Raw genomic sequence first — 18,538 nt, forward strand, 5'->3', positions numbered from 1 at the left:
ACATGATTAGTTGTTACAGCTCAGCAAAGGCATAGTAACTCCTTAAGCTTGGCAATTCAAATGTGGATCTGAGTCCTTAATCAGAAAATAAAAGATAAATTATTTAAGGTGCATAGGGGCACAGGCCTGGGAACAGTCTGGAAAAAGTAAGAAGGCCTCTGTTCATCTCCCACCATCTTCCAGCCGTCAGTCTGTGGGAACAACCATTTTTTTTCAATTGGTGCAGAAGGCCTCATGCCCCAGCACATGTGGTACAAATACCTTCTGAGAAAGGTCTTCATATTGGCGAAGACCCTGGTTGGGTATTGAGAGAGGCTCACTGGTGCCTACGAATTGCCCTGCAAAACAGTACTCAGTATGAAGTGGTCTTCACCTGCATGGAAATGGGTCCAAGATTGGCTTTTGGTGTGTGAGATACAAGATTTCTGGGAGCATGCAGTGGGGAGAGCATGATAACACCTAATAGTAATGCTATAAAATGTGCTTTATGTCCAGGGTTTTTGCCTACCTTTGGGCCTGCCTGGATCAATCTTTATGGTTCACCCAGGAATCACAGCCTCATGGATGACTACCAGGAGCTTAATGAAGGTTTTGGAGAAGGAGTCTCCTTCAGGGGACGTCTCTTCATTGAGATTGCTGTGGAGATACTTTCAGGAGGAGCCCGTGAGTCAAAGTTTTCAAGTTTTATCAAGGATATAAAATTGCCATGTAAAGATAAAGATTTCCAAGCACCCAAAGGAAAAGACAAAACTGAGAAAACAGGAGAGGATCGAAAGCCAGTTTCTCCTTCAGATAAGATGAACTCAACCGAAGTGGAAGTTGAGCCATTCAATGTGCCTTCAGAGGTCAGTATGATATTAAGAGACTAACTCACATGTGAAATTTATTGGAACGTGCTCATGAACCTCCAGGGATGGCACTAATGTGTGTATTTGGGTTCAGGCCATGCTTTTGTGTTCTCCCTAGAACTTCTTCACCAGTCTTGGGACCTTCCCGTAATGATCCAGAGCAAATGGAGCATTAGTGTAGACCTGTAACTCATAAAAAATACCTCAAGTAGGACTCACTTTCCATAAAACTCAGTCTCCTGTCCTGTTGCTCCTTCTGCACTAGCTGCATCCATGTGTTCCTATTAGAAACTTATATGATGTAATGTAGTAAATGCCAGAGGCCGATGGAGGCAGATGCTAGTTATAAAGTCTGTTTTCCTGCATTCATTTGAAAAAATTGGTTGTTGTCAATTGAAGTCAGGAGGGAATCACTGATGCAGAATTTGTTCAAGTGCAGAGGGATACAGCCTAGCCTGTTTTACTCTCCTCCTTTAGCTCTATATCGTCCATGTCAATTTAGATTGCTTCTTTAAGAGAGGGGCTGCAAATTACGTGCTCAGCCTCAACTGGTGTGAACTGATGTTTCTTTCCTTGCTCTACCTGTTGTACTGGGTTACATCATGGGAAGATCTGTGCTACAGTGAGGCCGTATCTGGAATACTGTGTCCAGCTCTGGGCTCCCCAGCTCAAGAAAGACTGGAAGGAGTCCAGTGGAGGGCCACAGACATGATTAAGGGACAGAACCACTCTTCTATGAGGAAAGGCTGAAAGACCTGGATCTGCTTAGCCTGGAGGAGAAGAGACAGAAAGGGAATCTTATAACTGCTTATAAATATCTAAAGAGTAAATGTCAAGAGGATGGGGCCAGAGTCTTTTCAGTGGTTTCCAGCAACAGGACAAGGGGCAACGGGCATAAACTAGAGCACAGGAAGTTTCACCTGAGCATGGGGAAAAAAATTCTTTACTCTGAGGGTGACAGAGCACTGGAACAGGTTCCCCAGGGAGGCTGTGGAATGTCCTTCTCTGGAGACATTCAAAACCCACCTGGACACATTCCTGTGCAACCTGCTGTAAGTAAACCTGCTTTATGAGTGGTGTTGGGCTAGATGATCTCCAGAGGTCCCTTCCAACTCCTACCATTCTGTGATTCTGAGACTCCATCTCTACAATAGTACAGGAGAAACTGTACTTTAATCTTGATCCCTAGCTTTGACTTTTGCTTTTCCTTGACCTGTGCTCCATCATTGCCAGAATGAGTGCTAGCTGAAGCATGTCAAGGAGTGTGTTAGCAGAGTAATGGTATGGGTAATTGCAATCCAGCTGTGTGAACCTGTGCTCTGATCTTGCTTCATATATTTGTGTAGTTGTAAACTGCCTCTGTCCTTACATTCTTCTAAAAAAACTGTAATGGAGGTGATATTGGAAGAATTTTCCTCTATATGGAAGAAATGCATTATTGTGAGCAGCTCAGACACTATGGTCTTAGGTGCTGGCTAAATACTCCAGGTAGAGGAACAAACCCTTCTGTAACACTGATAAATATTAATAGTAGTAATAAGGATTTATTCCTGTGCCTCAGTTTCAAATACAGAAGGAGTAAAAGGCAACAATATAATACTGTGATGCTATATATTCTTTTGGGTTTGACATTCAGCAATATTTCATGCTACAGTAGACATAGTAATTGTATTACAGCTGTCTGAGAGGAAAAGCAGGAACTGGAGACATTACAAAAAAGGTGGAAATGTCTCACAGAGCCTCTGAGAAAACAGAGGCAAACTACCCAGCCCCACAGCACAACTTTATTAACCTGCTCTAGCAGCAAGAAGGCATTAAACATTTGCAATTTTCTTTCCTTATAATGGGAGATAGATGTGTGTGTCATAGACTCTGAGCCTCAGCTTTATTAGGCACCCTGTGCCCTGGGTTCATGCTGAAAAATAATCAGGGCACAGGGAAGCTAATGCTACTCTGGAATTGCAATCTGGTTTTGGTGTTAGCTTTGATACGTGATGCTGCTATTCTTTTCACTGAAGACCTGTGCTCATTTACTGTGTGCAGCAGAAGTTTTTCTAATTGAAGAGATCATGGGCTGTGTCAAAAGCTGTTTCTGCTTTGCAAAAGCCAAGGAAACAAATCTTCATATGCAGCTGATGTTTTGTTCATTGCCTCACTCTGTTGCAAAAGCAACTAGTACTGATCTTGCCTAATGGGTTTTAGTGTGCTGGTGTCCATGCAGTGAAATCAGTAGGGTTTGTATTGGAGAGATTGTGGCAGTCAGGGTGTAAATCTTAGGAGAGCTCAAACCACTTTTCAGGGTGGGCTGCTGCACCAAGGTCCTTTGGTTCCTGTGCTTCCAAACTCTGTTTGGAGCTGAAAACAGGGTTACTGGTTTCTGTGCTTTGATGCCAGAGAAGGCAAAAAGTGGAGGACTGCACCCCTCCACACCCCCCCACCCCTCATCTTGCCCCCTCCATGCTCCCCAGAACCCATCTTCAGGCCGGTAATTTAAAGCACAGCAGGATTAAACAAAAATGAAGGCTACCACTCCTGAGAGCAACATCCACTATTGCAATTCAAATGAAGACTGCTACTGTATTCACTACTAAATAACTTCTATCAGTATGGAGATATTTTGTTGCTGTTGCACTGAAAGTGTCGTTGAGCTGCCATAGATGTATGGTTTGAATGATGATAGAAGAGTACGTGAAGATATGGAAACCATTTAATCATAGAATTATAGAATGGTTTGAGTTGGAAGGGACCTTAAAGATCATCCAGTTCCAACCCCCCTGCCCTGGGCAGGGACATCCCGCTAGGTCAGGCTGCCCAAGGCCCCATCCAACCTGGCCTGGAACACCTCCAGGGATGGGGCATCTATAGCTTCCCTGGGCAACCTGTGCCAGCGCTTCACCAACCTCATTGTGAAGAAATTCCTCCTTATGTCTAGTCTAAGTGTTCCCCACTCCAATTTTTAGCCATTGCCCCTAGTCCTATCACTACAAGCCTTTGTAAAAAGTCCCTCCCCAGCTTTCTTGTAGGCCCCATTTAGATACTGGAAAGACTGCTCCAAGGTTTCCTCAGAGCCTTCTCTTCTCTAGGCTGAACAACCCCATGCACCTTGTATGTGAGGTGCTCCAGCCCTCTGGTCATCTTTGTAGTCCTCCTCTGGACCAGTTCCAACAGCTCCATATCCTTCTTATGCTGAAGAGTCCAGAACAGGACATAATGCTCCAGGGAGGTTTCACAAGAGCAGATCAGAGGGGCAGAATCACCTCCCTTGACCTGCTGGTTATACTTCTTTTGATGCAGCCCAGGATACGGTTGGCAACTCTATTGAATAGCAGCTACCGTTGAGGCAGAGTACGAAGTGAGGGGTAATGACTTTTATGTAATCAGTTATGATATAACTGGACAATATTGACAAGATCACACATGTTTATCTCTTTTTTTCCCCATTCATATCAGTTTCTCAGAGAGGAGGTATTACTTTTTTCTGCAGATTCTGTTTACTCATCACCTCAGACCAATAGACCTACAACAGTAACACAACTACTAGAGACTTGTAAAGACTCCTCTGTGGTGTAAAATAGAGTAGAAAATGAATTTAAAAAAAGTCATTTTTCTGCCTCTGTCTTCTCCAATAGATCTATGAAGAGAAATTTGAGGATTTCCTCCTCTTTGGGACATTTTTTGAAGCCACAATGATTGATAGGAAGATTGGGGACAAGCCGATAACCTTTGAGGTTTCCATTGGTAAGTGTGTTAAGCTCTTCTCCAACACAGAGAGGGAGTCTCAGGAGCAAGTGGATGCTACGTGTTGTTGATAATTCTGTCTTTGGGCTCAGAAGTCTGCTTCAGAGCAGGGCGTACACATTAAAATTAAACCCTGATGACCATTTCTCTGGATAGTAGTCAAGCTGGGCATACTGACACCTAGATGTCTCTACTCCCAGATGCCCTGTATTAATACAAATCTTGTCACTCAATATACACAGGGACTCACCCAGTATTTAGTCTTCTAATCTCTTGGGAGACTCAACTCAAACAATTTATCTCAGGGAGGAGTTAATTCTGTGGTGCCCTTTGCAGTTAGTCTCTGGCCCCACTGCAGGGAGGACCCCTGTTGATCTTCGTGGCCAACTCTGTAGTGCTACATGTGGGTCTGTGTGTGTGTCATGAGGGTTATGTACAGACAAGCCTCAAAATGCATACACTAACTTGTCTTCTAAGTTCTTCCATGTAAGTCCTGTCCTCTTTCTGAGTAAAGCAGGACTGTACTGCATGAGGGTCCTCCTTGTATTGGAGCTGAATTGTCCCTTGGAGCAGATTAAAGAGAAAAAGAAGATATTTTCATTATCATTGAGCAGATATTTTCAAAGCAGAAGAAATTTCCCATAAGAGACAAGCTTGTATTGGTTTTATTTCTCTTGCAAGTGTTCGCTCATCTGTGTACTAGCCCTGCTCTAGTCCAAGTGCACAGCAGCACCCTGGCACTTCCCGTCTCTGTGCTTGTGTACCTGAGCATGCTCAGCTCTAAGGCTACGTGTGCAGGGAAAGATGTCTATGAAAAACAGGGCAATCAATGAGTCATTGATTCTTGCTGAATCTTAGCAGGAAATAGAGCTGATAATGACAAGAAACTCATTAGTATAGCTAGGCAACAACTTACACTGATTCTTGTCAGAATTAATATTGAAGATTAATCTAACTCTGAATTCTGGACCTGAAAATGTACCAGCTACCTCTGCAGCTGAAATTTGGATCCAAAATAGGCAAATTGCCATTATTTACATGAAAAGCTGAACAAAAAGTACGGATCAGGATGTCATATGGGATGATTCAGCACATTCTTCTTCTGCAAGGAAGGTTTTCTGCCTGTCTGTAACAAAATCTGTAATTACCAGTCTGATGGATGCACTTCTTTCCCAAAGCTGGTAATTGCCCTCTAAGGCAAAATCCTGTCAGAGGAGATGGTTGTGTCATTAGCAGAGTAGTCTGACTTCAAGCTGGCAGCTCAAAGCTCTGTTACTACTAACTCTGCAAAATTTGCTCGTTTGAAAATGAGCTTTAGCGCTTCTGAGTTTGGACTTTGAAATGATCATACTTATGTTGTAAGGATGATATATTTGCTATGTAAATCACACACATATTTAGGCCCCTGGGTCTAGACATATCAACAGCAGTATTGGTTTTACTTCTAAATTTTTTTAGCAAAAGCAGAAGGTCCTGGGGACCAGTAACGAAAGGACTGCAATGGGGGTAGTATACTAGGTATATGTTGTGTAGGGCAGGTAAGGAAGCACTGTCCTAGAGTCTGAAAAGTCCTGTTGGGATTAACATATCCTGTCAGGTCCTTTACAAACTGTGGTATGGCCAGACAGCTAATCAACAAGAGGGAACAAAGATTTTCCACTGCTGTGACTGGTCTTTCTCTCTTTTTAAACCATATTTGAGTGTACCACGTCCTAGCTAGTAGTCTCTTCACTTATAACTGTGTGTCCCTAGGCAACTTTGGAAATATTACTGATGGAGTTTCAGCAGCAGCTGGAAAAAAAATGAAGACACATGTCGGAGAAATAGAAGAAAGCTTGCTGCATGAGGAAGAGGATGAAATTTCTCATGATCTTGGAATACCCCTGATATCCACCACACCCCCTGAGAAACCACTGATCACACGTGGGAACAGGTGAGGATCTGTTTCAAAACCTCATCATGTAGGACTCTAACTCCTATTTCATATTCTGAAAGGACTCCTTAATGAACCCTGGTAACATTAAACAGGTTGTGTGGAATTGAGGCTTTCAAATCCTCAATTACGACTTTCACATTGGTAATTTTTCTAGGCTTCATTGAAGTAAAGGATGTCTAAGGCATTTTACACACATCTTCTGATCTTGGCCTCATGGGCTCTTGAACTTGTAGCATTTCTAAAAGGGCTGCATTATACCAACAATATGTTGGAAAACTGTAGGAAAGCGCAGCTGCTTCGGTGTTGTCACTGGTTTAGGGTCCAATACTCTGATCACAGTAATGTCCACCCAGTGACCGGCTCCAGAAGCAGAAGAATGCATCAAGAATATTGAAGTCTGGTCAAAACAAAGTCAGCTTCCAGGAACACTTTCTAGAGCTAATAATTACAGATGTAGACCTAAATAGCAAGCAGTAACAGAAATAGGAGGAAATAGTCTTTATAAAAAAGAATGGAGGAAATAGTCTTTATAAAAAAGAATGGAGCAACGAATGAAAACTTGCAGAACAGTTCTGAAAAGGCCTTGTTTGGAGTGTAAGTGTATAGTTAATTTCAAAGATGCTAATAAAAAGAAATATTTTCTTTGTTCCTTTAGTAGGTATAATGAACCCCAGTATTGCTGAGTGCCAAGACTAGATTGTACCATTTTCTTTAGAATGCCAGGCAGTGCCAAGCTCTTTACAGATATAAGGACCAGGTGGGAAAAATGAACCTGGATCTGTTTGGTATCTGGACCTCACTAAAGTTAAAAAATGTTTTCTTTCTTTCTTGCAGTCAGTGGTTCAGACAGATTAATAAGAGATAGTGAAAGAAAATACAAATGAAAATACAGAAACTTTTGTTTCTCTCATAAATAAATAAAGAGGAGGAGGGGGATAAAACAGTGTTTCACAGAGAGATAGTTGCCTCTCCTCATTAACAAGATTGCAGATTTGAGTACATGCTGGGTTATTATCCTCCCTGAGAAACTGTGGGATTTTTTGTTTTTTCCCTTAGCAGTATTTAGATTTAAAGAACTGTTGTAAAAGAATGAACTATTTTTCAAATCTGCTATTTGATTCTTGGTATATTAACAAAGTTTTCTCTCATTAAAGGTCACTTTCCCCAAATTTATGTGAAGAGCTGCATAATTTTTTTTTCCCTCCCGTGCTATCTCAAACAGTTTCACCAGCCACGGATACTAACTAATGACTTTATGACTCTCATCTCGTATTGGCATCTTACCAGTCTCATCACTGGATATTTTTAGTATTAATCAGTACTTAATGGGATATCCAATAGTTTGGAAAAACTGCATTTTAGAATCATAAGTGAATAATAAAAAACAATAATGAGTCCAGTTTTGAGATTAAAATCACTAAGTAATTAAAGGAGCAGACAGAGCAATAAGACTTCTAAACCAGACACCATGAATTTGCCAGGAATTTTCCACTATTATGTCAAAATATATAGCAAGGATAAACTAACACTGAAAAAGTGTTGCCCCCAGATTCTCATAGAGAGAATAATAGACACAAAAGCTCAGAATTCCATATGAGTTATTTTGTAGCTATACAGTTTTCTTAGTAAAAACGTGAAAAGACTCATAAGCTCCATGAATTTCAGGTTAAGACATTCTGGCATTGGGAGAGTTGAACTGGTTTTCCCTCTTATGAAACCAGCAAAACAAATGCTCACCAGAGACCTGGGAAGCTCTGCTACACACCAAATTCATTGGGTAATGCTTACCTTACTGTAGGTTGCTGAGGAGAAAGTAAATTGGAAATTCTATTTCTCTTTTGATATCTCATACGACAGTAAAATAATGTTGTAGAGAAGATCACCTTTTTAAATAGGAAAATTCTCACATAAACCTATTTTTGATGTGTGGAAGTCAGCAGTTATAGATAGGACATTCAAGAGTGATAAGTGATTTGGTTTTTTTGGGCTTGGTTTAGTGGTTAAACACGTGTCCAGTTCTGTCTGAGATGCTTTAGGGTAGCTGAGGCAATCTTACAAGCAAATACGAGAGACCCAGCCCCTTCGGGACCTACAAGGTGGATGCCCATGCTTAGGCAACTTAGCCTACCGGGCTCTGGATTTCAGGCGTGGATGAGCAGGAGTTTCTAAAAGTTTGGCTGTGCTCAGAGGGACCTTGGAACGGAAGAATTCAAATTCTCTCTCCATACCAACTGCACTCTCCTTTCTTCGGTACCACAGGATCTCCCAGAGGAGACAAAATGGAAAATGCAACTATTTTTTCTGCCTTTGAGTAGTTTTATTCGCTGTTATTTAGGGAATCAGTTTCTGTGGAGAAATACTGAAGACTAACAAGGCAAGTTGTGCTGGTTTTGACTGACATAGAATTACTTTTTTTTAATAGTAGCTTGTATGGGACTATGGTTTGGATTTGTTCTGAAAACAGTGTTGATAATATAGGGATGTTTCATTACACAGAGTCAAGGTCCTTTCTGCTTCTCGCACCACCCCAACAATGAGTAGCCTAGAGGTGCACAACAGGTTGGGAGAGGATACAGATGACCTCAACCGACGAAAGAAATATTCTGTACCATATAGGATTATGCTCAGGAATATAGAGCTGAGGGAAGAGGAAGGAAGTTGGGGGGATATTTGGAGTGAAGATGTTTTGTCTTCCCAAGTAACTGTTATGTGTGAGGAAGCCCTGCTTTCCTGGAGATGGCTGAACTTCTGCTTGCAGATAGGAAGTAGTGAATAAGTTCTTTGTATTGCTTTGCTTGCATAACTGGCTTTTGCTTTACTTATTAGACTGTCTTTATCTCAGCTCACAAGATTCATCACTTCTACACTTTTGATTCTCGCCCCCATCCCACTGGGAAGGAGTGAGTGAGTGGCTCTGTGGTGCTCAGTTGCCAGCTGGGGTTCCCACAATACAAATATACACGAGTACATCCTCTTCTCAGCTGCATTGGGTGGCATTAGGTTATAGCAATTCCCAGAAGAACATAAAGCAATTTATAGAGCTTCATATTCTTTAAAAAGCTCTGCACTGTTACACCATTACTGAGGAAAATTATAAGACCTCTAGTGTTAAATTCAGTATGGCTGACCATGGTGTTTCATAGTGCTATAATATTTTTATAAAGGGAGGACTATGTGCTTGTCAGGTACATGGGTTTAACATAGTGCTAACTCTAATCAAAACATCAGGCTTCGTGGCACGTGTGTGTTATCTGGTTAGGCTAGTTTTCTTCAGTGCAATACATTCATACAGCTGAACACCCAAAGAAAGCAGAATTACAAAAGAATCAATACAGCATGTTGGACCTATGATAAAATGGGAGAAAAGAGAGAGCAACAGATGTGCTTTATCACTGAGTTATTGTGAGATTTATATCACTTTTGCTAGGTAGGTTCCTGCAGACCAGCTTTTGCCAAGGAATGTCAATCTCCACTATTGCTTCTGAAAAAAAGAATCTTGTAAAAGTAATGTGGCAGTGAAACTCCACAATGCCTCTCCTGCTGTGCAGTGTGTGAAGCCACTGCTCTTGAAGAGGTGATCAAACTTCAATCTTTGTTCCTTTTTCCCTTGTGTCTTCCCACCGCTAACAGTATTTCAGAGCTTCTCTGCATGTTTTGTTGCCTGGCTTTTCTCTCACACTGGAAAGCACTGAAATTTGATCCATTGACTTCAAGATTTTTCTCTTCAGGAATCACAAGTGATGTTTCTGCTTGTTCTTCCCAATATTTACTGGTTAGCACATGTGACCACACCCTGTTGTGTCTTTGGTGTCTGTGCTGTGAGAGAGCATCAAACAGCTTTTCTTTCCTGTGCCTCCTTCTGAACCACTCTTGCAGCTTTATTATATGCTCCATATTTTGTTTTCACAGGAACTACCAGTACCTGCCATATGACGAGAGGAAGCCCTGTATCTGTGTCAAGAGCTATTGGGGTGACCAGACCTTTCGTCTGTACTCTTCCAACACTCTTGAAAAAATGGTTGATCACCTGGTACGTGGCAGCCATCCTCCTAGGCTCACGTATTCAGCAGAGTATGGCAATGAGATGTCATGTTCCCCAAAACATGCCTTTAAATTTTCCATCAAATGTATTCCTTGCTGTTCCTTTTGTGAAACCATAGCTCATATCAGCACTTTCTCTTTTTGTTTCCAAATTACTTTGATCTGTTAGAGCTAATCAAATATTCCTGTCCACAATATTTTTTTTTTGTGATCATAGGGCTGTCTTCTCAGAAATGTCTTTGTCAATTAAAATACATGTTATAGAATAATCCTATGGCCCTCCCTCTAATGTTTTCTTATCTAGACTACATGGTTTAGCCTGCATTTATTCTGGACATTCTTTAAAGGACACTTTCTGGTTTTAGTTTTCCTAAAAGTATTGATACAGACAAAATGGCATATTGTCTCATGGGCCATCACTGAGATAGCTATAGTATTTCCATAATGATTTTTTTTTTTTTGCTATCCTTGTTTAAAGTTGAGTATCAATGGTCTCAGGAAAGTGGTGGTATTTTTTAACATTACTTCTAATGTTGGATACTTTAATTTGGAGCACTCATATTCTGTTTCCTTTCTCATTTACCCTTATATACCTCATGAGCAAGAACACTGACGTCATACTCATGCCTTCTCATGTTGCATAGAACAATAATTTGAACCTAAGTATTTGAAAATTAAAAATCTGAATGTATATATGGAGAGACAAGTTTGTGAGTGTACCTGAATACCCACAAGCCTTGCTGGAAATACAGCCATTTATTCTAGTTTGCAAGAATGGACTTCATTTCTAAATGATAACAATAGGTGTTGAGGTAGAACTTGCATGTGGATTCAGGCACTCACTGAAGTTTAAGAAATTAATTCCAGCAACTCGGTAAATGAAAGTAGCAACACTGGAAAGAGAACCAAATCGAACAACCTCGTGGAGAATGTTTCCTACCAACTCATCTTCACCAAAGAAATGAGAAAACAAAGATGCTCCAAGCAGAAGTATCTTAGACTTGTAGTTGGGAAGACTGAGGAAAGGTCAAACTAAATCATGCTGCCAGAATATTCTCTCTGCTCATTTCAAGAGTACTCATATATCAAAGGTTCTGTTCTGTTAGGTTACAAAGTCACCGCCCTCATTCTTGCTGGTCATACAGTGAACAATTGTGTTAGTGGCAGAATGACAAAGTGCCCTCCTTTATGTAATGGCTTTTTCATGTGTTTTTCATAGGAAGAATCATTAGAGTATGTCAAGGACCTGATCAAAGTTTCAGAGATTGCATCAGAGGAGAAAATGAGGGTGACCATAAATGATTTTATCAATCAAAGCAGGTAACTATATTTACTAGAGGAATAAAGAAAATCAGCTTTATATATTGGCTACAAATTTAAGGCTAGACAAGGAAACTGATGATAATAAAAAAAAGTGCCATAAACTTACTGAGATAGATATTTTTATATTCTGCTATAAAAGAAAAGGCCTTCCAAAATGGCAGTTTCTATTTATACAGAGAGAATATTTTATTATTGTTTTCAATATTTAGTATTGACGGTAGACTGCTGTCAATCATTGTCCTATTACTTTGATTTTCTGGACTCTAAGACTAGAAAATATATTGTATAAACAGCATTTAATATAGCGTATGATAGGCATACCATAAAAAAGGGCAAGACTAAGATAAAAACAAAGGATTCCACATGTTGGGATAGATCTCTCAGTGGGCTCTGTGTCAGATAGCGCGATTGGGCTCAAAGTAGATGTTAACGCTAATTTTTATGTGTTAACTCTGTTTCTGTGAAATGTAGGATAGAGTTTTAGCACTCTGTTTTCTGAATCATATAGGTGCTCAATATTTACGTTAGAAAATTTCAGCATCTCTGTCTTCTGATTCATATACTGCAGCAGACAGAGAACATTTAATTCCAACATATTTTAGCAGCTCACATTACCCACTCCCCCTTTAAAGAACCTTTTATTCTTGTGTCCTAGGGCTTTCATTACCACTGCTGAAAAGAAGCGCAAAGGGTTGAACTACACTGCTTTGGACAAAAAGAGACTCATGCTGTTCAAGCAAGAGCTGGTATGTGTGTTTTTTTCCTTTAAACATTGATGCAATTATGTTAACTGAAAGCATGCTGGTTGTATACATTTTTATTTCTATTCGATTTCACCATACTGAAATGCTTTGTAGTTAATATGAATATAGCATCCAAGAGCATTTTTTAAAATAAACCCTGCTGTGCTTAATAAAGAGATGTAAGATTCCCTAAAATAACTCAGAATGTGTTGTTTTTAAATACAAAACAAGACATTATAATAATGAGCTGATTTTTCTTTCCCATGTATCTTAAAATGAGATCATGCTGAGTTCAATGGGAAAAAGCACCAAATTAACTCTGCTGTTAGGCTTTTAGTTACTGTAGTGGACCTAAACTTCAAGACAAGCAAAGCCTGGCATTTAATATTCTTGGACCTCCTCCAGGGGAATAGTGAGAAGAAACTAAGCCAGAGGAGGTTTCTGAATGTTTATTGGCTTTATTTACTGTTTGTAGCACAGAATTTGTTTGTAACTTTTGTCAGGACTGAGGCCTGATAATTCTATGTTGTAATCATGTGTCTCTTTGGTCTTCCCTACATGCAGTACACATACAAACAAAGAGAAAATGTGGGACATTCGCGTTTGACGTAGTTCAGCTTCAAAGAGTTGACCACTTTCTGTTGTGACAAAGAATATAATTGTTGCCTTGAACCAAATGTTTCCACCTTCTCTTTTCAATTTGAATCAGACTGTTTTGTAATTCTTGCCCAGTTCAAACACTTTCAGCCTGGAGAAGAGAAGGCTCCGAGGAGATCTTATAGCAACCTTCCAGTACATGAAAGGAGCCTACAAGAAAGCTGGGGAGGGACTGTTTACAAAGGCTTGTAGTGGTAGGACTAGGGGCAATGGGTATAAACTGGAGAGAGGCAGATTTAGACTAGACATAAGGAAGAATTTCTTCACTATGAGAGTGGTGAGGTGCTGGCACAGGTTGCCCAGGGAAGTTGTGGCTGCCCCATCCCCAGAGGTGTTCAAGGTGAGGTTGGATGGGGTCTTGGGCAGCCTGATCTAGTTGGATGTCCCTGCCCATGGCAAGGGGTTTGGAACTGGATGATCTTTAAGGTCTCTTCACAACCCAAACTAGTCTATGATTCTATGATTTTATGATTCCATGATTCTACGATTCTACGATTCTATGATTCTATGATTCTATGATTCTATGATTCTACTTAATAATGCATGTAAGAGATATATCGTCTTTCCTAACTGCAGGAAGCAATGTCCAGTGATGCCAAGGGAATTGTTCAGCAGCAGAAAAAGAAGATGTCACTGGATGAAACGATGCGAGAGACTCAGAGCTTTATAGATAAAATCAGATTCTTGGCTGATGAGGTAATCCACACAGAAATTCAGATAAATATGAAGTCAAGGGCTTGACTTTGATTTTCATAATCCTATATGAATAATAACTTTTATCCTGGTTATCCAGAGAATTCTTCTTTGGATATCTTGATCCAAGTGTGTTTTGGATTAAATAGAGTTGTTAATAGACTGTGTAGTAGGGAGAAGACACAGTACGGAGAGTTTTTTCTTTACTTTTTTTTCTTTAAATAGGGTCATCCTATGTGTTTGGAGATGTGTTTCAGAGATGATAGGCTGCTTTCTTGTCTGAATTCATCTCTCCACCTATACGAACGTAGTGATTTGGACTGGTATGACCTGAGAGGTCTTTATACTACACTTCACTGTGCAGCAGAGCTTAGACATACTATTAAGCCTGAGAATAACAGAACAGATATATTTAGTCAGGCCAAAATCCAGCCAGTTAAGTGCTGTCTCTCTGAGAGGTGTTTGTGTGAGCAAACTAAACAGGGCCATGGCTATTCTCTGACTTGGAGAGCAAGTTTCACAGCCTGGCATGTTTTGCATACTATGCTTTAATTATCTGCCTTCCCAAAACACAGTGACTTCACTCATGACGCCTTCTGGGAATAGTCCCTGGGCTGCTCTTTCCTTCAAAACACGTTCAGGCTTTGCTTGGGGTGATGGTATTTGGAGCAGGGCAAGGCCATATCTAGGGGCACACTCACAAGCAGAGTAGATGACAGCATGCCACTGCTTGAGATTGGCCCTGGTCTTTTTTTTTTTATTTGTTTGCTTGTATAGAAGCAGTTGATTGTGTTTCCATGGTAGGTACTTTCAGCTTATGCATCTTGTGGGTAAGTTAATTCCTGAGACAGAGTCGCACCTAGATTTTTAATTTTTGTTTCTCCTGAATTGATTTACAAAACTCCTTGATCACTCTACAAAGTTCTTGACCTTCAGCAAGACTGAAGTCCCAAGACTGCAAAGGATGGACAGCCTCTTTTATGCTGGTGCACATCTACCAATCCACGGGAGCTGTGAGGGAATCAGCTCTTTATAGAGAGGTTTTTAACAAAAAATAATGGTGGTGGATTATATAAAGAATTCAGTTCTAGTTCTGTATTCCTCATCATTCAACAGCCTCAGAATACAGTGCCTGATGTATTCATCTGGATGCTCAGCAGCAACAAGAGAGTTGCATATGCAAGAATCCCAGCAAAAAACATACTCTATTCGCCAGCGAAAGAGCAGAGAGGCAAGGACTGTGGGAAAATTAAAACACATTTTCTGAAAGTAAGTCTGTAGTGCTCTGCAGACAGAGGTAATGCCTGGGGAGCTTTCTTCCATGGATTGTATTTTAGAAGCTTATTTTTGTAATATGCTAAATATGTGCACACATTTGTATCTGCCATCTACTCAATTTTGTTTCTTATATTTATGTTTACACTTCTTCGCTGTATCATTGCCATACTTTTGGTGTCTGAGTAATTAATTCTCTCACTACTTGTTATGGCAAGTTTATAGCATTGTTTATCTATAACTATATGCATAAACAGATAGAAGATTTAGAGCCTCTTTCCTGGCAAAACTATCAGAATGCAGCACATGAAAGTCCCGGAAGAGGCTGGTAAGAGATCAGCATGCACGCAAATCAGACAGCAAGGAAACCTAGGTATTCAGTGATAATACAGCAATTATTCATGCTTGCTATTTAAAATGTGCATAGGTTTGTGCAATACATTTCCATAATATTGTTACAGGATTATTAATCTTGAAAGAAGTCTTAATGGATACACTCCTACAAAAGCAGTGTGACAGGTAGTACCCGGAATTGGAATATTATGCAATGTAAATGTTACTATGGCCAGCAGGAAAAGCCGAAACGCATGAGATAATATTAACTCTGTATAATGCCTTTTTAGCGCTTTTTCACCTGTAGCTTCTGGGAGCGCTCCCACGAAGCACAGCTAAAGAACAGAACCTAAGTTCCTGATAGTTGCCATAGGTACTTGTTAAGCAGAGCAGTATTTGCCTGCATGAACAAGAAATACCATAATTAACTCTTCAGCACCTCCAGCATCAAGAATTACCCTAGGAACAGGTAATACTAAATACTGAGCTTAGCAGAGGTAGATGAAGTAGGATAGGAGAGGGAGGTAACAACAGTATGGTTTATCAAGGCTAGCAATATTTTATGCTGGAATACAATTTCTGTCCTGCCCAATGGAGTAATATTTTTAGTAATACTCTCTGTTGGAGACCAGCAAACTGTATGAAATGGAAAGTGGGCTGAAGTCTGGGAAAAGCACTGATATGCTTGCAGCTGTTAGGTAGCTTACACAAACCTTTTGGACTATCAGCTGAGCAAACTACTCTTTTCTTCCCTAAGAATTGCAGAAGTTCCTTATACTAAAAGAATCTTAGGGTATTCACTGTCAAGAAATGCAATTATGAGTATATCAACGTAGTGAATGCTCCTTTACTTTATTCTGGCTTGCTAGGACTCAGCATCCAGCCATCTCTCTTTCTCAAGCTTGTTGATGATGGATGGATTTTTTAATTCAGTTGCCAGGCAAGCGCCCGCTGGGTTGGACCGTGCAGGCAAAGGTGGACATTTACCTATGGCTTGGACCTGCCAACTATGCCCACAGCATCATGGAGAATTTGCCTGTCGGATATGAGACTGAATTACCATCTAACTCCAGCTCAGGGTGCTCACCTGCCTGCCTGCTGTATAAAGGTAAGGCACTGTTTCTTCTCTATTTTAGCAGTTAAGAGTCATGGTCCCAAAAGCTCTAATTCAGAGGGCAGCAGAACCTCTGTTTAAAATAACTGTTCTAAAATGACCACACTTTAGCATTGTTTCATCAGAAAAGGCTGGTTTCCTTGCCAAGTCATCGATCCTGCCACTGACACTTTTCAGATGGCAGGGGAAGAAACAACCTTTTTGCTTGCAGTTTCTTCTCCCTGTCCGATGGGTCTGCCTCTTCACGACGAGGAAGCATCCTTCAGTTCTCCTGGTGAATTTACCATGTTGACCACCTAGAAGATAAACCAGTGATAGGAGACAAAATCTGGCAGTTAACAGCCTTGCAGTAAAGACACGAGACATCGATTTTTAGTGAATACAGATGTCTTCTGGCTGTCTCAGGTGTTTCTTTTGTGAGACAGCGCCAGTAACAGTTCCCCATGTCAAATCCTGGTTGGACAGCGAGTGGTGAATCTTCCCTTCCTACCTATGTGCTGCATCATTTTCATGAAGCTGATATTAATGTTTTCTTTGCAATTATGTAGCCCCACACCTCTTCCAGCTAAGAGCCCACATGTATCAGGCGAGGGGGCTCATTGCAGCTGACAGCACTGGACTTTCTGATCCTTTTGCAAAAGTTACTTTCACATCACACTGCCAAACCACAAAGGTAAGCTCCAATGTCTCTTTCAGTAAATGAAAACACACTTCTTTTTCCATTTAAGCCATGAAGAGGAAAACCTTGGTTTTGCAAGCAGGTACCTAGCAGGAAAAGTTAGGTCCCTGCTGTTAAAGAGCAACTCCTGATAGTTCACCGTAAGAAAGGCAAAAGATTGGGTGTAATCCACTATTCTAATATGAGGTGCAGTGGGAACCTACATGGCTCTGTGCAATGGAATTTGGCAAAGGACACTGGTGGACAAAGTTGAAATGAGCTGAAAACAGAGAGATGCGAGACGTTCTGCACCACTTAAATGCTGCAAAAGTGGTTTCGTATCTCCCTCAGGCATCTCTAGGGGGCAAATGGTCTTCTGTGCACATCTGATGGATCCTCTAAGGAGAAGGGGGAACTTCTGCACAGCTCAAGCAAGATGGGTTGAAGTATAGCCCTGGCAAATGAGCAGGAGGGTTGTCCCTCACAGAACATGAAGACAGATTTTCAGAGGTCCTGAGTCCTTTTTCTACTACCCTGGAGTTAGAACAGGGCCAGGAGTTCTGAAATCCTTGCCAGATGCAGAATTTGCTGGGCCTAATATGGTCTTGCTTCAGAAAAAAAGTACTTAACTCCCCCATCCACCCCTCCCCACCAAAAAATTCAGTGAAGACTGTTTAAATTTCATTAATTCTAAAATTCCTCTGACAAGTTCTCTAGCATGTGCCAAAGGGAATGAAAAGCAAAAACCTTTCTCTGCACTAAGCTGCAGGTGTCTGTGCTGCTTTTGTCTTAAGGACATGAACTGGTGTTTTTCTCTAATGGGATTTACACATCTATTGGCCAATTAAGTTAGTGTTCAGATGCACCAGATTCGGGAAAATAGAATTTGTCCCAGGAAAGATAGGATTTTATAGGCAGAGAAGTTTTAAATTTATACACTGCCTGAATAAAATATTACAACCAATAACTTGCATGTTTTTAGAAGACTGTCAGCCAAGTGCCAATAAACTGTAGTCAAGAGCCTTATCTCCATTCAAAGGAACGATAACAGGTTATGAGTCATTTTGCAGTTGGTATATTTTTCCTCTTTAAATGTTATCTTTGTTAAATATATTTTTTGCCAAGACAGTTAAAACATTGCCTATGATGAAACACCATAAGCATCCACATAAGGCAGAG

General features: G+C 40.6%; 1 protein-coding gene across 2 annotated transcripts in view; it reads left to right on the forward strand.

Moving 5' to 3' along the window:
- Nucleotides 1–18,538, forward strand: part of FER1L6 (fer-1 like family member 6) — a 90,480-nt gene that overhangs the window by 40,280 nt on the left and 31,662 nt on the right. For both annotated transcript variants that reach the window (XR_011337208.1, XM_069854609.1), the window contains exons 11-20: nucleotides 496–845; nucleotides 4,478–4,586; nucleotides 6,339–6,519; nucleotides 10,432–10,552; nucleotides 11,783–11,883; nucleotides 12,542–12,632; nucleotides 13,863–13,982; nucleotides 15,096–15,248; nucleotides 16,521–16,695; nucleotides 17,250–17,374. Coding sequence is in view for 1 of the 2 variants with exons in the window: in XM_069854609.1 (XP_069710710.1) it covers nucleotides 496–845; nucleotides 4,478–4,586; nucleotides 6,339–6,519; nucleotides 10,432–10,552; nucleotides 11,783–11,883; nucleotides 12,542–12,632; nucleotides 13,863–13,982; nucleotides 15,096–15,248; nucleotides 16,521–16,695; nucleotides 17,250–17,374 (1,526 nt within the window). In the remaining variant the exon portion in view is untranslated. The remainder of the gene's footprint in view (nucleotides 1–495; nucleotides 846–4,477; nucleotides 4,587–6,338; nucleotides 6,520–10,431; nucleotides 10,553–11,782; nucleotides 11,884–12,541; nucleotides 12,633–13,862; nucleotides 13,983–15,095; nucleotides 15,249–16,520; nucleotides 16,696–17,249; nucleotides 17,375–18,538) is intronic.

Source organism: Phaenicophaeus curvirostris, chromosome 3 (genome assembly GCF_032191515.1).
Source record: "Phaenicophaeus curvirostris isolate KB17595 chromosome 3, BPBGC_Pcur_1.0, whole genome shotgun sequence".
In the NCBI taxonomy this organism is placed as follows: domain Eukaryota; kingdom Metazoa; phylum Chordata; class Aves; order Cuculiformes; family Cuculidae; genus Phaenicophaeus; species Phaenicophaeus curvirostris.